The following is a 17,924-nucleotide window of genomic DNA, read 5'->3' on the forward strand; positions in this document are numbered from 1 at the left end:
TTCGCCGTTGAATCAATCGCATACCTGGGTCACACCATCTCCGCTGCAGGCGTGGCCATGGATCCGGAAAAGGTGCAGGCAGTAGCGGACTGGCCGCAACCACGCTCGGCGCGCGCGGTTCGGGGCTTTCTCGGCCTTGCGGGGTACTACCGCAAGTTTGTCAAGGACTTTGGCGTGGTTGCCGCGCCCCTGACGGCCCTCCTTCGCAAGGATGGTTTCTCTTGGTCACCGGAGGCGGCAGCAGCTTTTACCACCCTCAAGACGGCAATCACCACGGCTCCCGTCCTCGCGTTACCGGATTTTACACGGCCGTTCATCGTCGAGTGTGACGCATCGACGTACGGTTTCGGGGCCGTCCTTCTTCAGGACCACCACCCGGTGGCTTTCTTTAGCCGGCCAGCCGCGCCACGTCACCGTTCCCTGGCAGCGTATGAATGGGAACTCATCGGCCTGGTGCTCGCGATTCGCCATTGGAGGCCGTACCTATGGGGGCGTCAATTTGTGGTAAAAACGGATCATTACAGCCTCAAATTTCTGCTTGACCAGCGTTTGGCCACCATCCCGCAGCATCATTGGGTTGGCAAACTCCTGGGATTCGACTTTATGGTGGAGTACAAGGCAGGTAGTACCAACACGGTGGCGGATGCACTTTCCCGCCGTGACACGGAGGAGACGACGATCATGGCGGTCTCAGGGCCTCGTTTCGACTTCATCAATCGCCTCCGGCAAGCGACGTCCACTGATCCGGCGCTCGTCGCACTGCGGGAGGATATCACGGCAGGTGCGCGGCAACAGCCTTGGGCGCTCTCCGACGGCCTCGTTACCTTCAACGGCCGCCTCTACATTCCGCCGTCATCCCCGCTACTCCAGGAGATTCTCAGTGCCGTGCACGATGATGGGCATGAAGGCGTCCTGCGCACATTGCATCGTCTTCGCCGCGATTTCCACGCACCTAACCTTCGCAAGACGGTGCAGGAGTACATCCGCACTTGCGGTACTTGCCAGCGGTACAAGTCCGAGCACTTGCACCCTGCTGGGCTGCTCCTGCCGCTGCCGGTACCCACGGGCGTGTGGACTGACATCGGCATCGACTTCGTGGAAGCGCTTCCTCGAGTAGGCGGGAAGTCTGTCATCCTCACCGTGGTGGATCGCTTCAGCAAGTATTGCCATTTTGTGGCGTTAGCCCACCCATACACGGCAGAGTCAGTGGCACAGGTGTTCTTCGCTGAGGTTGTTCGTCTCCACGGCGTACCACAGTCCATGGTCTCTGACCGCGACCCCGTCTTCACCTCCGCTTTTTGGCAAGAGCTCATGCGCCTCACGGGGACAAAGCTGCACATGACGTCCGCATTTCACCCGCAGTCGGATGGGCAAACGGAGGCTGCTAACAAGATCATTGTGATGTATTTACGGTGTCTTACCGGGGATCGTCCCAAGCAGTGGCTCCGGTGGCTTCCCTGGGCTGAGTACATATACAACACCGCCTACCAGACAGCAACCCAAGAGACTCCGTTCAAGCTTGTGTATGGCCGTGACCCTCCCACTATTCGCTCTTACGAGCCCGGCGACACACGGGTGGCTGCAGTGGCCAGGAGCATGGCTGAGCGCGACGAACTTATCGAGGACGTCCGCTATCGTCTACAACAGGCACAGGCGGTCTATAAGTCCTACTACGACAGACGTCATCGGGACATTCGGCATGAGGTGGGCGATTGGGTTTGGCTTCGCCTTCGACAGCGCGCCGCGTCCTCTCTCAACTTGCCAACCAGGGGCAAGCTCAAGCCACGATTCTATGGGCCGTACCGCATTTCAGAAGTGATCAACAACGTGGCATACCGTCTTGAGCTTCCGGCGCGCTCGCGCCTCCATGACGTGTTCCACGTGGGCCTCCTCAAGAAGTTCTTCGGCATTCCTCCAACTACACCGCCGGGATTGCCTTCGATCCACAACGGGGCGGCTGTTCCAGAACCAGAGCGCGTGACTCGTGCGCGCCTAGCACGCGGCGTTCGCCAGCTACTCGTCCACTGGAAGGGTGAAGCAGCTTCGTCAGCTACATGGGAGGATCTTGACAGTTTCATCGAGCGCTACCCCGCTTTTCAGCTCGAGGACGAGCTGCTCGTCGAGGGGGGGAGAGATGTCATGTGGGGCACGTCTTACAGACGTGGGCCGCGCGGCCAGGAGCAGCCGACGGCCGCATCAGGCAAGGCGCAGGCTGGACAGGAGTCCTGATCCGGGCACATTAGTTCCTAGACTAGTTTATTTCGTATAGGTTTCTAGTTTGTTATTAGCCCATGGGGCCTTTATATATCAGATAGTTAGCACCCTTTAGGGATAAGCAATAAAGTTATTTCCTTCTATCTTCCCCTCCCGCATCATAGAGCAGCCAGGCAAAAACCCTAGCGCTCCTATCCCCCGCGACTACGAACTACGTAGTCGAGGTCCTGCTGTCTTGGGCACCGAGGCCCTTGACATTAACTCTCTTCACACTTGAAAGCTTCAACTGGACAGTTTTGGACAGTTTCAGAGAAATATGAGCAAACAAGCAAAATAACATATGGTGTGTACAATGGTTGCGTTGTCAACAAGACAATCCACTAATCCCGCACATAATTGATCAGAATAACAAAATAGATTCTTATTCCCTTTCCCAGGACAGAATAAAATTACAATTATCAATATATCTAGAAGGGGTTAATTGGGGAGTGAAGCAACAATATAAATAAAAAGCCCATGCTCATATTGTTGTGGCAATGAATACTAACTTCTTTTGTTTATAAATAAAATGGGATGTTGGTCCTTTGGACATTGTGATACAATTTCTCTTCCTCCCTCTCGACATTCTGATATAATAGTATCTACAAGGTTCATGCGCAAACAATCGAGCAAATGCCGCTTTCAAAATTTCACAAGACCTTTGATCAGAAAACTCACCTCTTTTGTACTTGCTGATTTGCAGGCCATTATTGGTCCTTCCAAGCCAGCAGGCCTGTGGTCAAATTTCTGCTGCTGTTGGTCCTGCACCTCATTTCCCTTGTTCATCTTGAAACAAAATGACAGAATTATACTATATAAAGAGAAAGATAAGGCAATTTTTTTTAAAAGGAGGACAACCGTTGGCCTCTGCATTATTGAGATGCACACAACCATATTTATTTATCGACAAGCATGGCAATAAGAACGATAATGAGAATATTACATCATTTCATTTAAACTACACAAAAGTGACATTGCTACGTACTGCATCATTTACTGTTTAGATGTACAACAGTTTATACTGCATCATTTACTGTTCAGATTAACAACAGTTAATGTACTACTAAAGAATCAGGGTTCTTCGATAAGTAAGGCTATGTGCCTATGTTTGGGTACTTAGGAATTAATCAGCTAGGGCATGAATTAACCAGCAAATGTCTACTTTGCATAAACTTTAAGGGGTGAAAATATATACCTTTCTCTATAACTAACTGCTCGATTAATTATCAGGATTTGAGTATAGCTACCTAGGTATGTTACCTCATCACCTTGCTTCAGCATTTGCTGCTGCTGTCGCTGCATCTGGATGGCAGCCGCGGCGACAACCGCATAATCAGCGAGACCAATCTTCATTGACTTTGGCGTCTTTACCTCCATATCCCCGTTAGTCGAAGGCTCATGCAATACTGTCGATGTCGTGGCAGCGGCACTCTGCCGTGGCTGTGTCTGATAGAAGACCTTCGACACGATCAACTCCCCTTCCTTCTCGTCCTCTAGGTCGCCGAGGTGGTACTGGTGCATCACCCAATTAGTCTTCTCTGGCTTTCGTGCCTTGCCAAAGTTGCTGTACAACACTAGGATCTTCTTGCACCCCTTGTGCCGTCCGTCCACCATCAGCGGCCGTGTCTTGCCAGTCTTGTGCCACCGTGTCTCAGCACCATTTTTACTGTTGGACAGCTCATTCTCTGCGTGGATCTTTCTCCTCTTCCTCGTGCCTGTGGTGTAGGCCTTTGATGGTCTGTGGAAAAAGTGTTTGCTCTGGCCATTTCTTGTCACACCTGGTGATCAAGTACACATAGTTTGTTTCGATAAAGAAATATACAAAGAGTTTGGGTGATCATAATTCAAGTTATAGGAGAATAGGTACTTGTAGTTATTGATTCAACCAAAACATTGAATGGATCATTTTTTGTACGTACTGTATGTCTATGGATCTCGATTCTCACCTGGGAGTTTCTCTGGATGGGTGTAGCAAATGCCATCTTCTCCCTCAATGGTGGGTATGAAGTCATCGATGAGGGAGTGAGCTCTCTTCATCACCTTGGACTCAAGGTGCTCAATCAGCTCCTGGTCCGTCGGATCGAACTTGACACCGGCAGGAAACCCAACCATGTCCTTCTTGCGATAGCGGCAACATGACATTCACCCCAGAAACAAACATCACATGAGAGATTGAATTTAATTTATTTGTGCACACATGCACCCAAGGGCTGAACAAGATAAGCAGTACGTAATTAATATATATGTACCGGCTTGTAGTCGAGCTCATGGCCGCAGTTGACGCAGTGCTGGGAAGCAAAGAACCCCTGCTCCTGGAGTTTAGCGTCCATCATGGACTTGAAGTACCCTGGGTGACCCTTGTCCATGAGTTGCTATACGTGGATGATACGCTAACAGATATCAGTAACGAATTAATCTCAATTCAATAAACATGCATCAGAAATTTAGAACTTGAGAAGTAACAAATAGAAGGCCCAAGATAGGAGGAGACCAAGCAACCTAAATGAGAGATCAGCTCAGATAAAGCCAGCAGAAGTATGTGAAGATAACAACAATTAATTCAAAGGCAGGCATTTTCCACCATTTAATTCGTTATTTGATACTACAGGAAATGGGCCATATCTCAACTCAAGTCCTCATCTCTGAAAGGATTATCACAACAATTCTATAAATCTAGTTCTTTTTAATCTTGTCGTATAAATGAAGGCGCTTTTCTGGAACATTAGAGGTTTCTGTGCTAGGGGGCGCAGAGACCAACTTAAGGACCTAGTTCGATCTGAGAATGTGGATTTTATTGGCCTTGTCGAGACTTTCAAATCTTCCTTTTCTGCTAGTGAATTATCGGCTATTGCTGGGATAGATAGATTTCATTGGAATTTTGTGGCCTCGGCTGGTCACTCGGGAGGGTTTCTGCTTGGATGCAAGAAAGATACTTTTGATTTCGTGGCTTTCGATCATGGCATTTTCTGGGCTAGCATGGTGGTCTCCATTCGCTCTCTCAACTCCTTAGTAGAAATTTTAGTGGTTTATGGTCCGGCGGATCATGCTATGTCTTGTGCCTTTTTGGATGAGCTTTCTATTAAGATTGAATCTTGCCAGCTTCCGCTGTTGATTGGGGGTGATTTTAATTTGCTTCGTGTCCCCTCCGACAAGAGCTCTCCTAACTTCTCGTGGCCCCTTGCTGATGCGTTCAATGGCTTCATTAGGGATATGGCTATTCGTGAGGTACCTAGGGTCGGAGCCTGGTACACGTGGTCTAATCATCAACCCCCCCCCATTCGCTCAGTTCTTGACAGAGTTTTTGTTTGCCCGAGGTGGGACCCTCTTTTTCCTCATGCTAGTCTTAAGGCCCTTGCTCCTGTTGGCTCGGATCACACACCCCTGATTCTTGACGATGGATCGCGTTCCTTGGGTGTCTCGAGGTTTCATTTTGATGCTTCCTGGCTTCTAGTCGAGGGTTTCAACGGTTTGATGGCTCAAAAAATTTTGTCCTTCCTTTCCTCGAACCGGCGTTCCTTTGGACCTATGGATGACTGGCACCAATGCTCCTATTTCCTCCGTAGATTCCTTAGAGGGTGGGCCAGAAACCATTTTGCAGAGTCAAGGCGTGACAAAGCAAGGTTGGTGGCTCAGATAGGCGTCCTGGACGACCGTGCGGATTCAATTGGGTTGTCCTCGAATGAATGGCATTCCCGGTATGGGTTAGAAGAGACGTTGTTGGCCATTCATAGACAGGAGGAAATTTACTGGAAACAACGCGGTACTATCAACTGGACCCTCAAGGGGGACTTGCCCACAACGTATTTCTTTGCTATTGCTAATGGTAGACGGCGAAGGTGCTTTATTGATAGCCTTATTATTGACGGTGTCAGGACTTCTGACCCACCGGTCATTATGCGGCATGTGGTCTCCTTCTTCGCTAACCTTCTTGCGGCTAAACCCGTGCTTGGCTTCAAGCTGGCTGCGAACTTCTGGGCCCCGTGTGACCAACTTTCGAGCGCTGACAATGAGATCATTCTTATTCCCCCTTCGGAGGAGGAAATTTTTGAGACGATTCGCTCTGCCAATTTTAATGCGGCGCCAGGCCCGGACGGCTTTTCGATTCCTTTTTTTCAACAATTCTGGCCTCAATTAAAAGGCCTAATCTTGGCTATCACTCAAGGTTTTTGGCTGGGGACTGTAGACATCTCGAGACTCAACTACGCAGTCCTCACCCTCATTCCTAAAGTTAAAGGCGCGGACGTAATCTCCCAGTTTAGACCTATTGTTCTCATTAACAACTTTGCTAAGATTCCTGCTAAGGGTATGGCTGTGAAGCTGTCCCCGATCGCTCATCGAGTCATTAGCCCCTTCCAATCTGCTTTCATTAAGGGAAGATACATCCTGGATGGGGTGCTATGCCTTCACGAGATTATCCATGATCTGTGTTGCAAGAACACCAAGGCTCTGGTGCTCAAGCTCAATTTTGAAAAGGCGTACGATTCGGTTAGTTGGAGCTTCCTTCGCCAAGTGCTATTGGCCAAGGGGTTCGCTAGCTCGGTGGTCCATCGCCTGATGCAACTGGTCTCGGGGGGCCACACGGCGGTGGCAGTTAACGGGCAGACCAGTAACTTCTTTGCGAATGGTAGGGGCTTGAGGCAAGGGGATCCGGCGTCTCCCTTGCTTTTCAACTTTGTGGCTGATGCTCTCTCCCGCATTTTGGCTCGTGCAGCGGCTGCTGGCCATATTGCGCCTGTTAGTTCTCACCTTCTTCCTAATGGCATCTCTCATTTACAATATGCGGACGACACAATCATTTTGGTGGAGCTGAATGATCATTCCATCACTAATCTGAAATTTATTCTTCTATGCTTTGAAGCCCTGTCGGGTCTTAAAATCAACTTCTCTAAGAGCGAGGCAATTGTGACTGGGGTCTCTGACGAGGAGGCGCAACGGGTAGCCCACCTTCTGAATTGCTCTCTCGGAGCCTTCCCTCTTAAATATTTGGGCCTTCCGATTTCCCCTCTTAAGGTGTTGGCTAAAGAATTTGCCCCGGTTGTGACTAAAGTTGGCAATAGAGTTTTGCCGTGGCGAGGTCGGTACAACTCCCAGGCGGGCAAGGTTGCCCTCACCAATTCCTGCCTATCCTCGCTCCCGATGTTCCTCATGGGATTCTATCTGCTGTCCGAAGGGACACACTCGGGCTTCGATAAGCACAGGGGTGCTTTTTTCTGGAACTCCTCCGATAATAAACGTAAATACAGGATGGTTAAGTGGGATCTCATCTGTAGACCCAAGAGCATGGGGGGTCTAGGCATCATCAACACCAGAATCATGAATAAATGCTTGTTACTTAAATGGTGGTGGAAGATTATGACCCTTGATGACCGTCCCGTGTGGCTTAATATCCTAAAAGCAAAATATTTCCCTTCTTCCAGCTCTATGCTCGCTTCCGCTTCTGGTGGCTCTCAATTCTGGCGCCAGCTAGTTAGCATCAGACCGGCTTTTCAGTCCCTTGTGAAGTTTGTTGTTCGTAATGGTAAGTCCACGCGTTTTTGGTTAGACTGGTGGGTTGGTGACACCACACTGGCGGTGGCCTACCCGACTCTGTTCTCGTTTTGTGCGGACCCTGAGATCTCTATCTTTGAGCTCTCGGCTCACGGTTGGGTTCTTGATTTCCGGCGCTCTCTTTCCCCAGTAGAGTTGGAAGATTGGCATCGTCTTATTGCCTGCTTCCCCCTGCTCTCGGAGGAAGAGGACTCCGTGGTTTGGCCCCATGCCTCTTCGGGGCGTTTTTCGGTTAAGTCGTCTTATTTGAAACTTATCGCTGGGTCCCGCACGGATAAGTTTAAGTCCATTTGGTCTGCCCGCATCCCTCCCAAGATCAAGATCTTCCTATGGCAAGCTTACCGTCGCAAACTTCCTGCGGCTGACCAGATTAAGAAGAGGAATGGTCCGGGCTCGGAATACTGTCAACTTTGCGGTGCCCTTGAGAACACTGAGCATATCTTTTTCCACTGTTCCTTGGCTAAATTCACATGGAGTTGTATTAGACGTTGGCTTGGGGTTAATTGGTACCCATCCTCCTTTGGTGATTTGAGGCAGTGCATCAACTCCCTAGTAGGCCGGTCTAAGAGGGTTTTCTTCGTGGGATGGGCTGCGTTGTGTTGGGCGCTCTGGACTACTAGAAACAAGTTCACTATTGAGCACATTTTCCCTACTAACCCTGTCAACTGCTTATTTAAAGCTACTATCTTTTTGCAACAGTGGAGATCATTGATTAAGGACGGGGATCTACAGGCTTTCGATGACATGTTATCCAGAATGAATTCTACGGCGTCTACCCTGCTGCGGCACTCTAGGCGAAATCCTCCTCAGGAGTCTGGCTGGTGCTTGGGTGGCCTGCGTGCCAATTAGGCTGGATGCCTTGTATCTGCACTTTTTATGTGGCTGATTTAAACTTATGTGGTTTCGTGGTGTTGTGACTCTGCCTGGTGGCTTTATTTATAAAGTCGGGCTATCGCCTTTTCTCTATAAAAAAATATTAGCTGAGCATCCAAAATTGAACAGTGTAGTACAATACTTCCATGAACTGCTGCCCCTGCTCGCCCATAAATCCACAACTAATACAAAATTCCAACTAAATTAACCCCTGGGTGCTAGGAACTGTATGCACCTGAGCCTGGTTATTTTGCTTCTTATACATACAGTCAGATAGACTAGAGGACCAGCAGGGAGAAAAAAGAAATATAACAGCAACCCCTTCTAATAAAAGTCAAAAGCCAGCGAGCAGGAAAAATATTTCTCCTTCACCTAATTAAGGTCCCATGGCAACTATTGTTGATGGCATTTGGAGCAAATAGATATTTGAACTTCCCCAGATTATTTATCTCTGGGGAATTTTCGGGTGAATCAAAAGGCAAACCATCCGTTAGCACTGCACTATCAAAAATCGAAACTGTATCGAAAGGCCAAGGCTAAGTTCGTTGTAATTAACAAGCTCGACGGAACTAATGGCGCACGGGCATGAGATCTGCCGCGAATCAATCTCAGCGAGCGAACGGAAAACAGAAGAGGCGGGTGGGGGGACTGCGGAGTGTTAGAGGAGCTCACATGGAGGGTGGAGAGTCGATTTTCGGAGGCGCCTGGAGCCGCCGGTGGATCGATCCAGGCAGTCGACGGGGTGGGAGAGAGACGAAGCGGGGGAGCAGCCGAGGAGAGGAAGAGCAGTAGATCGAGATGATGGATATCAGTGCGGGGAACTGCTCTTCCTTGCAACGCAAGGCAGCACAGGCTGGTTGGGGACTTGGCGTGCTGCGGCGGAGCGTCCACGAGGGAGGAACGGGCTAGACTGGGAAGCCAGGTGGGAACTGGGAAGCCCATTTTCTTTTTCTATTTTCCTTTAACAGAAGGGAAGGGCGCTGTTGTGTTTTAGTACTCCCTCGTTTCCTTTTTCAGTCTGCATATAAATTTTCTCTGAAGTTAAACTTTTAAAAGTTTGACCAACTTTACAGGAAAAAAATATCAGCACTTAAAATACGAAATCAATATCATTAGATGCATCAAAAATTAATTTTCATACTACATAACTTTAATTTTGTAGATGTTGATAATTTTTGATATAAACTGGATCAGACTTTGTGCTGTTTGACTTCAAATAAATCTTATATAGACAAGGTAAAAAAAATGGAGGGAGTATCTATTAAGGCCCGGTTCGGAAGCTCTATCGCTTCCGGAAATCGCTGGCTCCTGCTCCGCATTCTTGCAGCTAGCTTCTTGAAGGAGTAGCAAATCACAGCCAGACTTGCACGCATGGGCTAGTAACCCAGGAAGCAGGCTAAGGTCTGTTCGGTCACTACTTAGGCCAAGTTTTATTGGCCCAGTTTGGTCTGGGTTAGCGAGACGCACGGTCGCTCAGTCGCTCGGGTAGGTTTCTTCTGATCAAGATGGTACACAACATCACTTTGGGATGGCATTCTAGCTGTAATTTTAAGGAACTCCCACTTCTGGTTCAAAGCAGGATCGTTCGGGCTGGCTTCACACAACAATTTTAGGAAGCTGGCTCGTGGAGAGCTTCTGAACGGGCCGTAAGTTCCTACAAGCTCCCCCCAAATGGAGCCTTCTGGTGCATGTGGTTGGTGGAGCTACTCTGCTAGTCTCTGTATGTTGTTTGCCATCCAAGTCAACCCATTTTGCGAGTAACACGCTTACATGCTGGTGGCGTGGAGCCATCGATCTATGGGGCAGGGCTGCACCTTTGCTGGTTCGGCTGGGGGCCGGTTGGTGTGAAGAGCAAGCACAACAAGAGAGACTATGATCTTTACCCAGGTTCGAGCCGTTGAAAAGCGTAAAATCCTACTCCTGCTTTTATATATTGGGTGGATATGGAGGAAAATACACGGAGCGCTCTCCCCCGGCAAGTCACTAGGAGAGAGCAGCTACACGGATATCTGTGCGTGCGCATTGCGAGGTTTTAAACCCCTGTAAAGGTTGCCTCGGCCCTCCTTTTATAGTTTAAGGAGTCACCACAGTGGTAAAACCGTCATTACAGGGTAATTAGACTGATGCAGATCTATCATACTTAACTCTGCTAGTTAGGACAAAAGTGCATTAAATGCACTGCTAGGTATCGTGTGGAGGATGAACCCCGACAAGGGTGATGCACCGCTTATCCACCTACCTCTTATTAGCTTGACACGTCATTAGGACGGGTGTCAATAAACATAATCCTCCTCTCCAACAAGCTGACATGCATGGGCTGCCTCCACTTAATCACCTGCGGGCTCGACACCTCGCTGACCAGCGAACAGTTGGCCAGGGAGGTGGAGCATTTGCGATTGGCGGCAAGCCCGAGCTTGGTGAGCTTGTCAGGTTTTGTCTTGCCAGCCCGTTCTTGCCGAGAGCGGCTTCTCTGGTTTGGTTGTTGTATGAAACTTGATGCTTTCCCAAGGAGCTGCAACTCGTCTATGCATAAGTCAGGGCAGCAAACGCCCATGTTTTTTGCACCGACACATGCCCTTTTTGCTAGAATTTTATCTATTTATGGGCCAGCCCAATAGCAGTTTCAGAAATTCCTAATAAATCCTAGAGTCCCACGCAGCCCATTCGTGCAACGCAAGAGGTGGAACTAAAATTTAGTCCCACATTGCTAGTTTAGAGGGAGTTGGACCTCTTTATAAGGGAGGTTCTTTCCCCACATGTATGAGGATGAGAACAAGAGGGACATCCACGCGTGCTCCTCCTCCGCCGCCCGCCTCGCTATGCCATGCCATGCCACGCCACGCCATGCCTCGTCATGACGCGTCGCGGGTTGCAGGAATGAGCCGAGCCGATGTCTAAATTTTTGCCATGCACGATGGGTATAGAAAGGTCGCGCGGGAGCTGAAATGTTTTTCTGTAGTGGACACTGAATCCAAATGGCTCACCTCTTCGGCTAAAGTCTGTTCGTTTCGTCTCCCTCGTTCCCTTCAGCTCCCGGCACAGCCTCTCGCCTTCTTCTCCTATGCCTATAAAAGGGAGGTCGCTCCTCTCCAGAAATAGACACTAGAAGACCTTGAGAAGAGGTGTCTAGAGGGGAGGGGGTGATTAGACACTAAGTACCAAAGTTGCAGTTTTTAGCAAATTTAAGTTTAAGTGGAGTTTAGGCACAAGTTTAACATTCACGATACATAACAAGCAAGCATGCAAAGAGTATATGAGCAGCGGAAAATAAAGCATGCAACTTGCAAGAATGTAAAGGGAAGGGTTTTGGAGGATTCAAACGCAATTGGAGACACGGATGTTTTTGGCGTGGTTCCGATAGGTGGTACTATCGTACATCCACGTTGATGGAGACTTCAACCCACGAAGGGTAATGGTTGCGCGAGTCCACGGAGGGCTCCACCCAAGAAGGGTCCACGAAGAAGCAACCTTGTCTATCCCACCATGGCCGTCGCCCACGAAGGACTTGCCTCACTAGCGGTAGATCTTCACGAAGTAGGCGATCTCCTTGCCCTTACAAACTCCTTGGTTCAACTCCACAATCTTTGTCGGAGGCTCCCAAGTGACACCTAGCCAATCTAGGAGACACCACTCTCCAAGAAGTAACAAATGGTGCGTTGATGATGAACTCCTTGCTCTTGTGCTTCAAATGATAGTCTCCCCAACACTCAACTCTCTCTCATAGGATTTGGATCTGGTGGAAAGAAGATTTGAGTGGAAAGCAACTTGGGGAAGGCTAGAGATCAAGATTCATATGGTAGGAATGGAATATCTTGGTCTCAACACATGAGTAGGTAGTTCTCTCTCAGAAATAGGATGCTGGAAGTGTAGGCTTGTTCTGATGGCTCTCTTTACGAATGAAGAGGAGGTGGAGGGGTATATATAGCTTCCACACAAAATCTAACCGATCGATTTAGTAAACCTAGTGACCGTTAGGATTTTCGGTGGGACCGAGATGCAACTCGGTAGGACCGATTCGGTTAGGGTTAGGGCATAACATAATCTTGGTGAGACCGATTACACAAACTCGGTGGGACCGATTTTGGTAATTAGCTAACCAGAGAGTTGGTCAGGCAAACTCGGTGGGACCGATTACTCAAACTCGGTGGGACCAATTTTGGTAATAAGTTAACCAGAGAGTTTGCATTGTAATCTCGGTAGTACCGATTGCTCAAACTTGGTGAGACCAATTTTGATAATGGACATACATAGAGAGATTACAATCCCATCTCGGTGAGACCGAGATCCCTATCGGTAAAACCGATTTGCCTAGGGTTTGTGGCAGTGGCTAAGACATCCAAACTCGGTGGCGCCGGATAGAAGGGATCGGTATGGCCGATTTTGGCTTTGGGTTTAGGTCATTTGTGGATGTGAGAAAGTAGCTGAGGGTTTTGGAGCATATCACTAAGCACATGAAGCAAGAGGCTCATTAAGCAACACCTCATCCCTCCTTGATAGTATTGGCTTTTCCTATAGACTCAATGTGATCTTGGATCACTAAAATGTAAGATGAAGAGTCTTGAGCTTGAAGCTTGAGACAATCCTTTGTCCTTAGCATCTTGAAGGAGTTCCCACATCCTTTAGTCCATGCCACTCCACTGTTGAACTTGTCTGAAAAATACTAGATAAAAGTGTTAGTCCAATAAGAGATATGTTGACATTAATTACCAAAACCACCTAGGGAGCACTTGTGCTTTCAATCTCCCCCTTTTTGGTAATTGATGGCAACATACATCAAAGCTTTATATAAGGATATGAAGAATAACAAGTAAAGCTTTGGAAAGACATGTAACAAGCATAGGCTCCCCCTACATGTATGCAATCATGTGAATATGAAATATAGAAGCATGTGAGAGCATAACCATGATAGAGCAGGCAATGTGTTACATGTATCTTGGCCATATGCATCAGAGCAAAATGTATTAAAGGAAATACCTTCATGCCCATGAGTCCTTCTTGCAAACAGTATGTACATCAGCAAGAATTCCTCATACACATGATTGTGATGCATATACTTACCTTGTAGTCTTGAGTAGGCTTAGGATGGAATGAACCTGTGTAAACAAGGTTAGATAACACAGATACATCTACTAGCCAGAGCAAACAGAAGAAACCACAAGAATACCAAGACTGGGATGACATGTAGAGAGTGAGTACTAAGTACCACATTTGATTAGACATGTCCCCAAGAGTAAAGATATGCAATGAATTTGATGATTTCTTTCCCTTAGATGTCTTGCTCCCCCTGAATCTAGCATGGGATACTGGGAGAAGATAGGGAACAGAAAATCAGAGCTGAAAGATATAAATGAACAGAGCTAATGCAAACTAATGCAAGTAAGCACATATGAAAATGTCTTTCCCCTCAAGAAGACATGTGGCATCTCTCCTCTTGAACACCAAGCATCTGGGATCCTTGAGAAATACTTTCTACTAGTATTCTCCCCCCTTGGAGATCTCTCTCTCTCTCTGAAGGATCTCTCTCCCCCCGAGAAGGTGATACTCTCTCTAAAATGATAAGCTTTGATGTGATCTCTCTCTCCCCCTTTGACATCAATTTCCAAGAAGGGCTTGATAAAGATGTGATCTCTCTCTCCCTCTGGAATTTGTCGTGATTGGGTTTGATCCTTGAGTCACAACATAAAGCACTTGATAAAAATGTGATGCTTGTTAGAGGACAAGATTCATTGAGTGGAGCTGGGTCAGAAGAATCACAGAATAAGTGGCAAACTGTTTTTCCTGTGGTGAAATCGGTGGCACCGAGTTGTATGCTTCGGTTGTACCGAAAGAATTCGGTTGGACCGAAGATAACTAATCGGTGGAACCGAGTTCATCGCAGAGAAAACACTTGTCACCTCAGCTCACTAGACTAATAAGATCTCACAAAGATTTGCAAGGAATTAACTAAATGATATGCAATGAATTGATGCATAGAATGCAGAGCAAACAAAAAAAATCCATATGAAGTTTTTTTTGAAAGGGGAAACAAATATGCATGAGACAAATGCAAAAACACAGAGACGAACACAAGAGAACTTCATCTAGAGATGGTCGGCGACAAAGTCACCTATGTTAGAGTATATTGACTTAGGACTCAAGTGAGATAACTTGATCATAGGTCATACTCATTGTTTAAGCTCAAAATGGGGTTACCATTTTTCGTTTAAGCATCTTGATGTATTCACATCTTGTCGAGTTGCTTCAGCTCATGTCTCGGAGTAAAGCTTCTCTAAGATGGAATAACATACCTTGGTTGGTGGTGTTGATCATGTAGTTGAACTTGTGTGGGTTGCTCAAGGTTGATGTAGCTCATCAAGAGTTGGGAGCACCACTTGGAATTTGAGTCCATCTACCTACATGGGTTAGTTCTTGCAAGGAAGAGCACTTGTGTATCCAAAAATGACAATCATGAAGCTTAACATAGAATTTGCCAAAGGATATGTTTGAATGGTTTCGTGCTTCCTTGTCTTCAACCACCTTTGTATAGAGACTTGGTGATGTAGAGATTGCTCAAGATGTGAGTAGGTTACAATCTCATGGAATTTGATTCAACCAAGTACCTACATGGGTTAGATAACATGCAAGATGCAAATATATCCAAGACATAAGATTTTCATCATAAGAGAAATATCAAGGATTAGTCATAAGCTCATGTCTTGCATGTATCCAATGGAGTTTCTACTCCAAGTTCGAAGCATCTATGATGTTCAATTCTCCTCTCAACCTGCAAAACACTTTCTCATCAAGAGGTTTAGTGAATATATCCGCTAATTGCTTTTCGGTGCGAACATGCTTAAGGTCAATGTCACCCTTAGCAACATGATCTCAAATGAAATGATGACGAACTTCAATATGCTTAGTTCGAGAATGTTGCACAGGATTATGACCAATTTTGATAGCACTTTCATTGTCACAAAGCAATGGAACATGTCTCACACATATCCCATAATCTTTAAGAGTTTGGGTCATCCAAAGTAATTGAGCACAACATGAACCAGCGGCAATGTACTCTGCTTTGGCGGTAGATAAGGATACCGAGTTTTGTTTCTTGGAGGACCAAGACACAATAGATCTACCAAGAAATTGACAAGTACCCGAAGTGGACTTTCTATCAACCTTGTCTCCGGCATAGTCTGAGCCAGAGTAGCCAACAAGATCGAAAGAGGCCCTATTAGGATACCAAATGCCAAAATTTGGTGTATGTATTAAGTATCTCACTATCCTTTTCACAACCTTAAGATGACATTCTTTAGGAGCAGCTTGATATCTTGCACACATGCACACACTTAGCATAATATCGGGACGTGAAGCACATAGGTATAACAATGAACCAATCATAGAGCGATAAACCTTTTGATCAATCGGTTCACCATCTTTGGTCAAATCAAGATGTCCACTAGTAGGCATGGGTGTAGTCATACCTTTGCATTCTTGCATATTGAACTTCTTGAATAAGTCCTTAGTGTACTTCGTTTGAGAGACAAAAGTACCTTCCTTAGTTTGCTTGATTTGCAACCCAAGAAAGAATTTGAGTTCACTCATCATTGAGATCTCAAACTTCTCCAACATTAGCTTTCCAAACTTCTCACTAAAATGAGGGTTAGTCGATCCAAATATGATATCATCAACATAAATTTGGCACACAAATAGTTCTCCATTAACCCTTTTAGTGAAAAGAGTAGAATCAATTTTCCCAATTTCAAACCCCTTTCCAAGAAGAAACTTAGTTAAGCATTTGTACCAAGCTCTAGGAGCTTGTTTAAGACCATAAAGAGCTTTTTGAAGTTTGTAAACATGATTTGGTTTCTTAGGATTGACAAAGCCAGGAGGTTGTTTAACATAAACTTCCTCCTCTATTTCACCATTTAGAAAAGCACTTTTAATGTCCATTTGGTACAATGTGATATCATGATGATTAGCATAGGCAAGTAAGATGCGAATGGACTCAAGTCTAGCAACAGGAGCATAAGTCTCACCATAGTCCATACCTTCGACTTGTGTGTAGCCTTGGGCGACGAGACGTGCTTTGCTGCGAACAACTTGTTCATCTTCATCTTGTTTGTTGCGAAACACCCATTTGGTACTGATGATGTTGTGGTTGTTGTCGGGCTTCTCAACCAATGTCCAAACTTGGTTTCTCTCAAAGTTGTGTAGCTCTTCATGCATAGCATTTATCCAATCCGTATCTTCCAATGCTTCTTCAACCTTCATAGGTTCAATGCTAGAGATGAAAGAATAGTTTTCACAAAAGTTAGCTAAACGAGTTTTAGAGCGAGTGATTCTCCCGGTTTGAATATCATTGTAGATTTGCTCGATGGGATGGTCTTTAGCAATTCTTGCTCGAACTCGTGAAAGCTTTTGCTTGGTTCTTGGTTGAAATTCTTCTTCATCTTCTTCTTGATCTTCTTCATTGTTGGCGTTGTCGTTCTCTTGTCATGGTGGAGAAGGAGGTTGTTGACGTTCTTGATGCACTTCCTCGTTTTCTTCATCTTGGTGTGTCCCACTTGTGGATGCTTCCGTATCAACTCTTGGTTCACCTTGTCGTGAAGTAGAAGCTTCCACTTGGACGGACGAGGTACTCTCCTTCACCTCCGTTGGACGGACCTTGCCAATAGACAAGTCTTGGATTGCTTCCGAAGGATCTTTGTCTCCTACATCAATTGGCAATTGCTCTACTTGCGAACCGTTAGATTCATCAAACTTCACATCTACCGTCTCTTCAACCTTTCGGGTGAAATTTTTGTAGACACAGTATGTGTGATAGTTTGAGCTGTAACCTAGTAGGAAACCTTCATGAGACTTAGGAGAAAATTTAGAACGACGATGCTTATCAAGAATGTAGCACTTTGAGCCAAATACTCGAAAGTATCCAACTTGGGGTTTGTTACTGGTGAGGAGCTCGTATGCCGTCTTGCCGAGTAGCTTGTGAAGATACAAGCGATTTGTTGCATGACAAGCTGTCTCAACCGCTTCTGCCCAAAAGTGCTTCAGCGTCTTGTACTCATCAAGCATTGTTCTCGCCATTTCGATGAGCGTCCGGTTCTTCCTCTCAACAACTCCATTTTGTTGAGGTGTGTACGTAGCCGAGAACTCGTGTGAAATCCCTTCTTCGTCAAGAAAGGTGTCCACATTTGTGTTCTTGAACTCCGTTCTGTTGTCGCTGTGAACCTTCTTGATCTTCACTTCAAACTGATTTTGGGCCTTCCTAGCGA

General features: G+C 46.6%; 1 protein-coding gene across 2 annotated transcripts in view; it reads right to left on the minus strand.

The window, feature by feature from the left end:
• LOC119277718 (NAC domain-containing protein 75-like) overlaps nucleotides 1-9,529 on the minus strand; it is a 12,977-nt gene extending 3,448 nt beyond the window's left edge. The window contains exons 1-5 of one of the 2 annotated variants that reach the window (XM_037559031.1): nucleotides 9,346-9,529; nucleotides 4,503-4,625; nucleotides 4,200-4,368; nucleotides 3,514-4,031; nucleotides 2,932-3,039 (exon numbers count right to left, since the gene is read on the minus strand). In XM_037559031.1, the coding sequence (XP_037414928.1) occupies nucleotides 2,932-3,039; nucleotides 3,514-4,031; nucleotides 4,200-4,368; nucleotides 4,503-4,619 (912 nt within the window). In that variant the 5' untranslated portion in view covers nucleotides 4,620-4,625; nucleotides 9,346-9,529. Of the gene's footprint in view, nucleotides 1-2,931; nucleotides 3,040-3,513; nucleotides 4,032-4,199; nucleotides 4,372-4,502; nucleotides 4,626-9,345 lie in introns of both variants that reach the window. The other variant, XM_037559029.1, reaches the window with a different exon arrangement.
• Between the last annotated feature and the right edge of the window lie 8,395 nt (nucleotides 9,530-17,924).

The sequence above is a fragment of the Triticum dicoccoides genome, chromosome 3B (assembly GCF_002162155.2).
Source record: "Triticum dicoccoides isolate Atlit2015 ecotype Zavitan chromosome 3B, WEW_v2.0, whole genome shotgun sequence".
NCBI lineage: Eukaryota > Viridiplantae > Streptophyta > Magnoliopsida > Poales > Poaceae > Triticum > Triticum dicoccoides.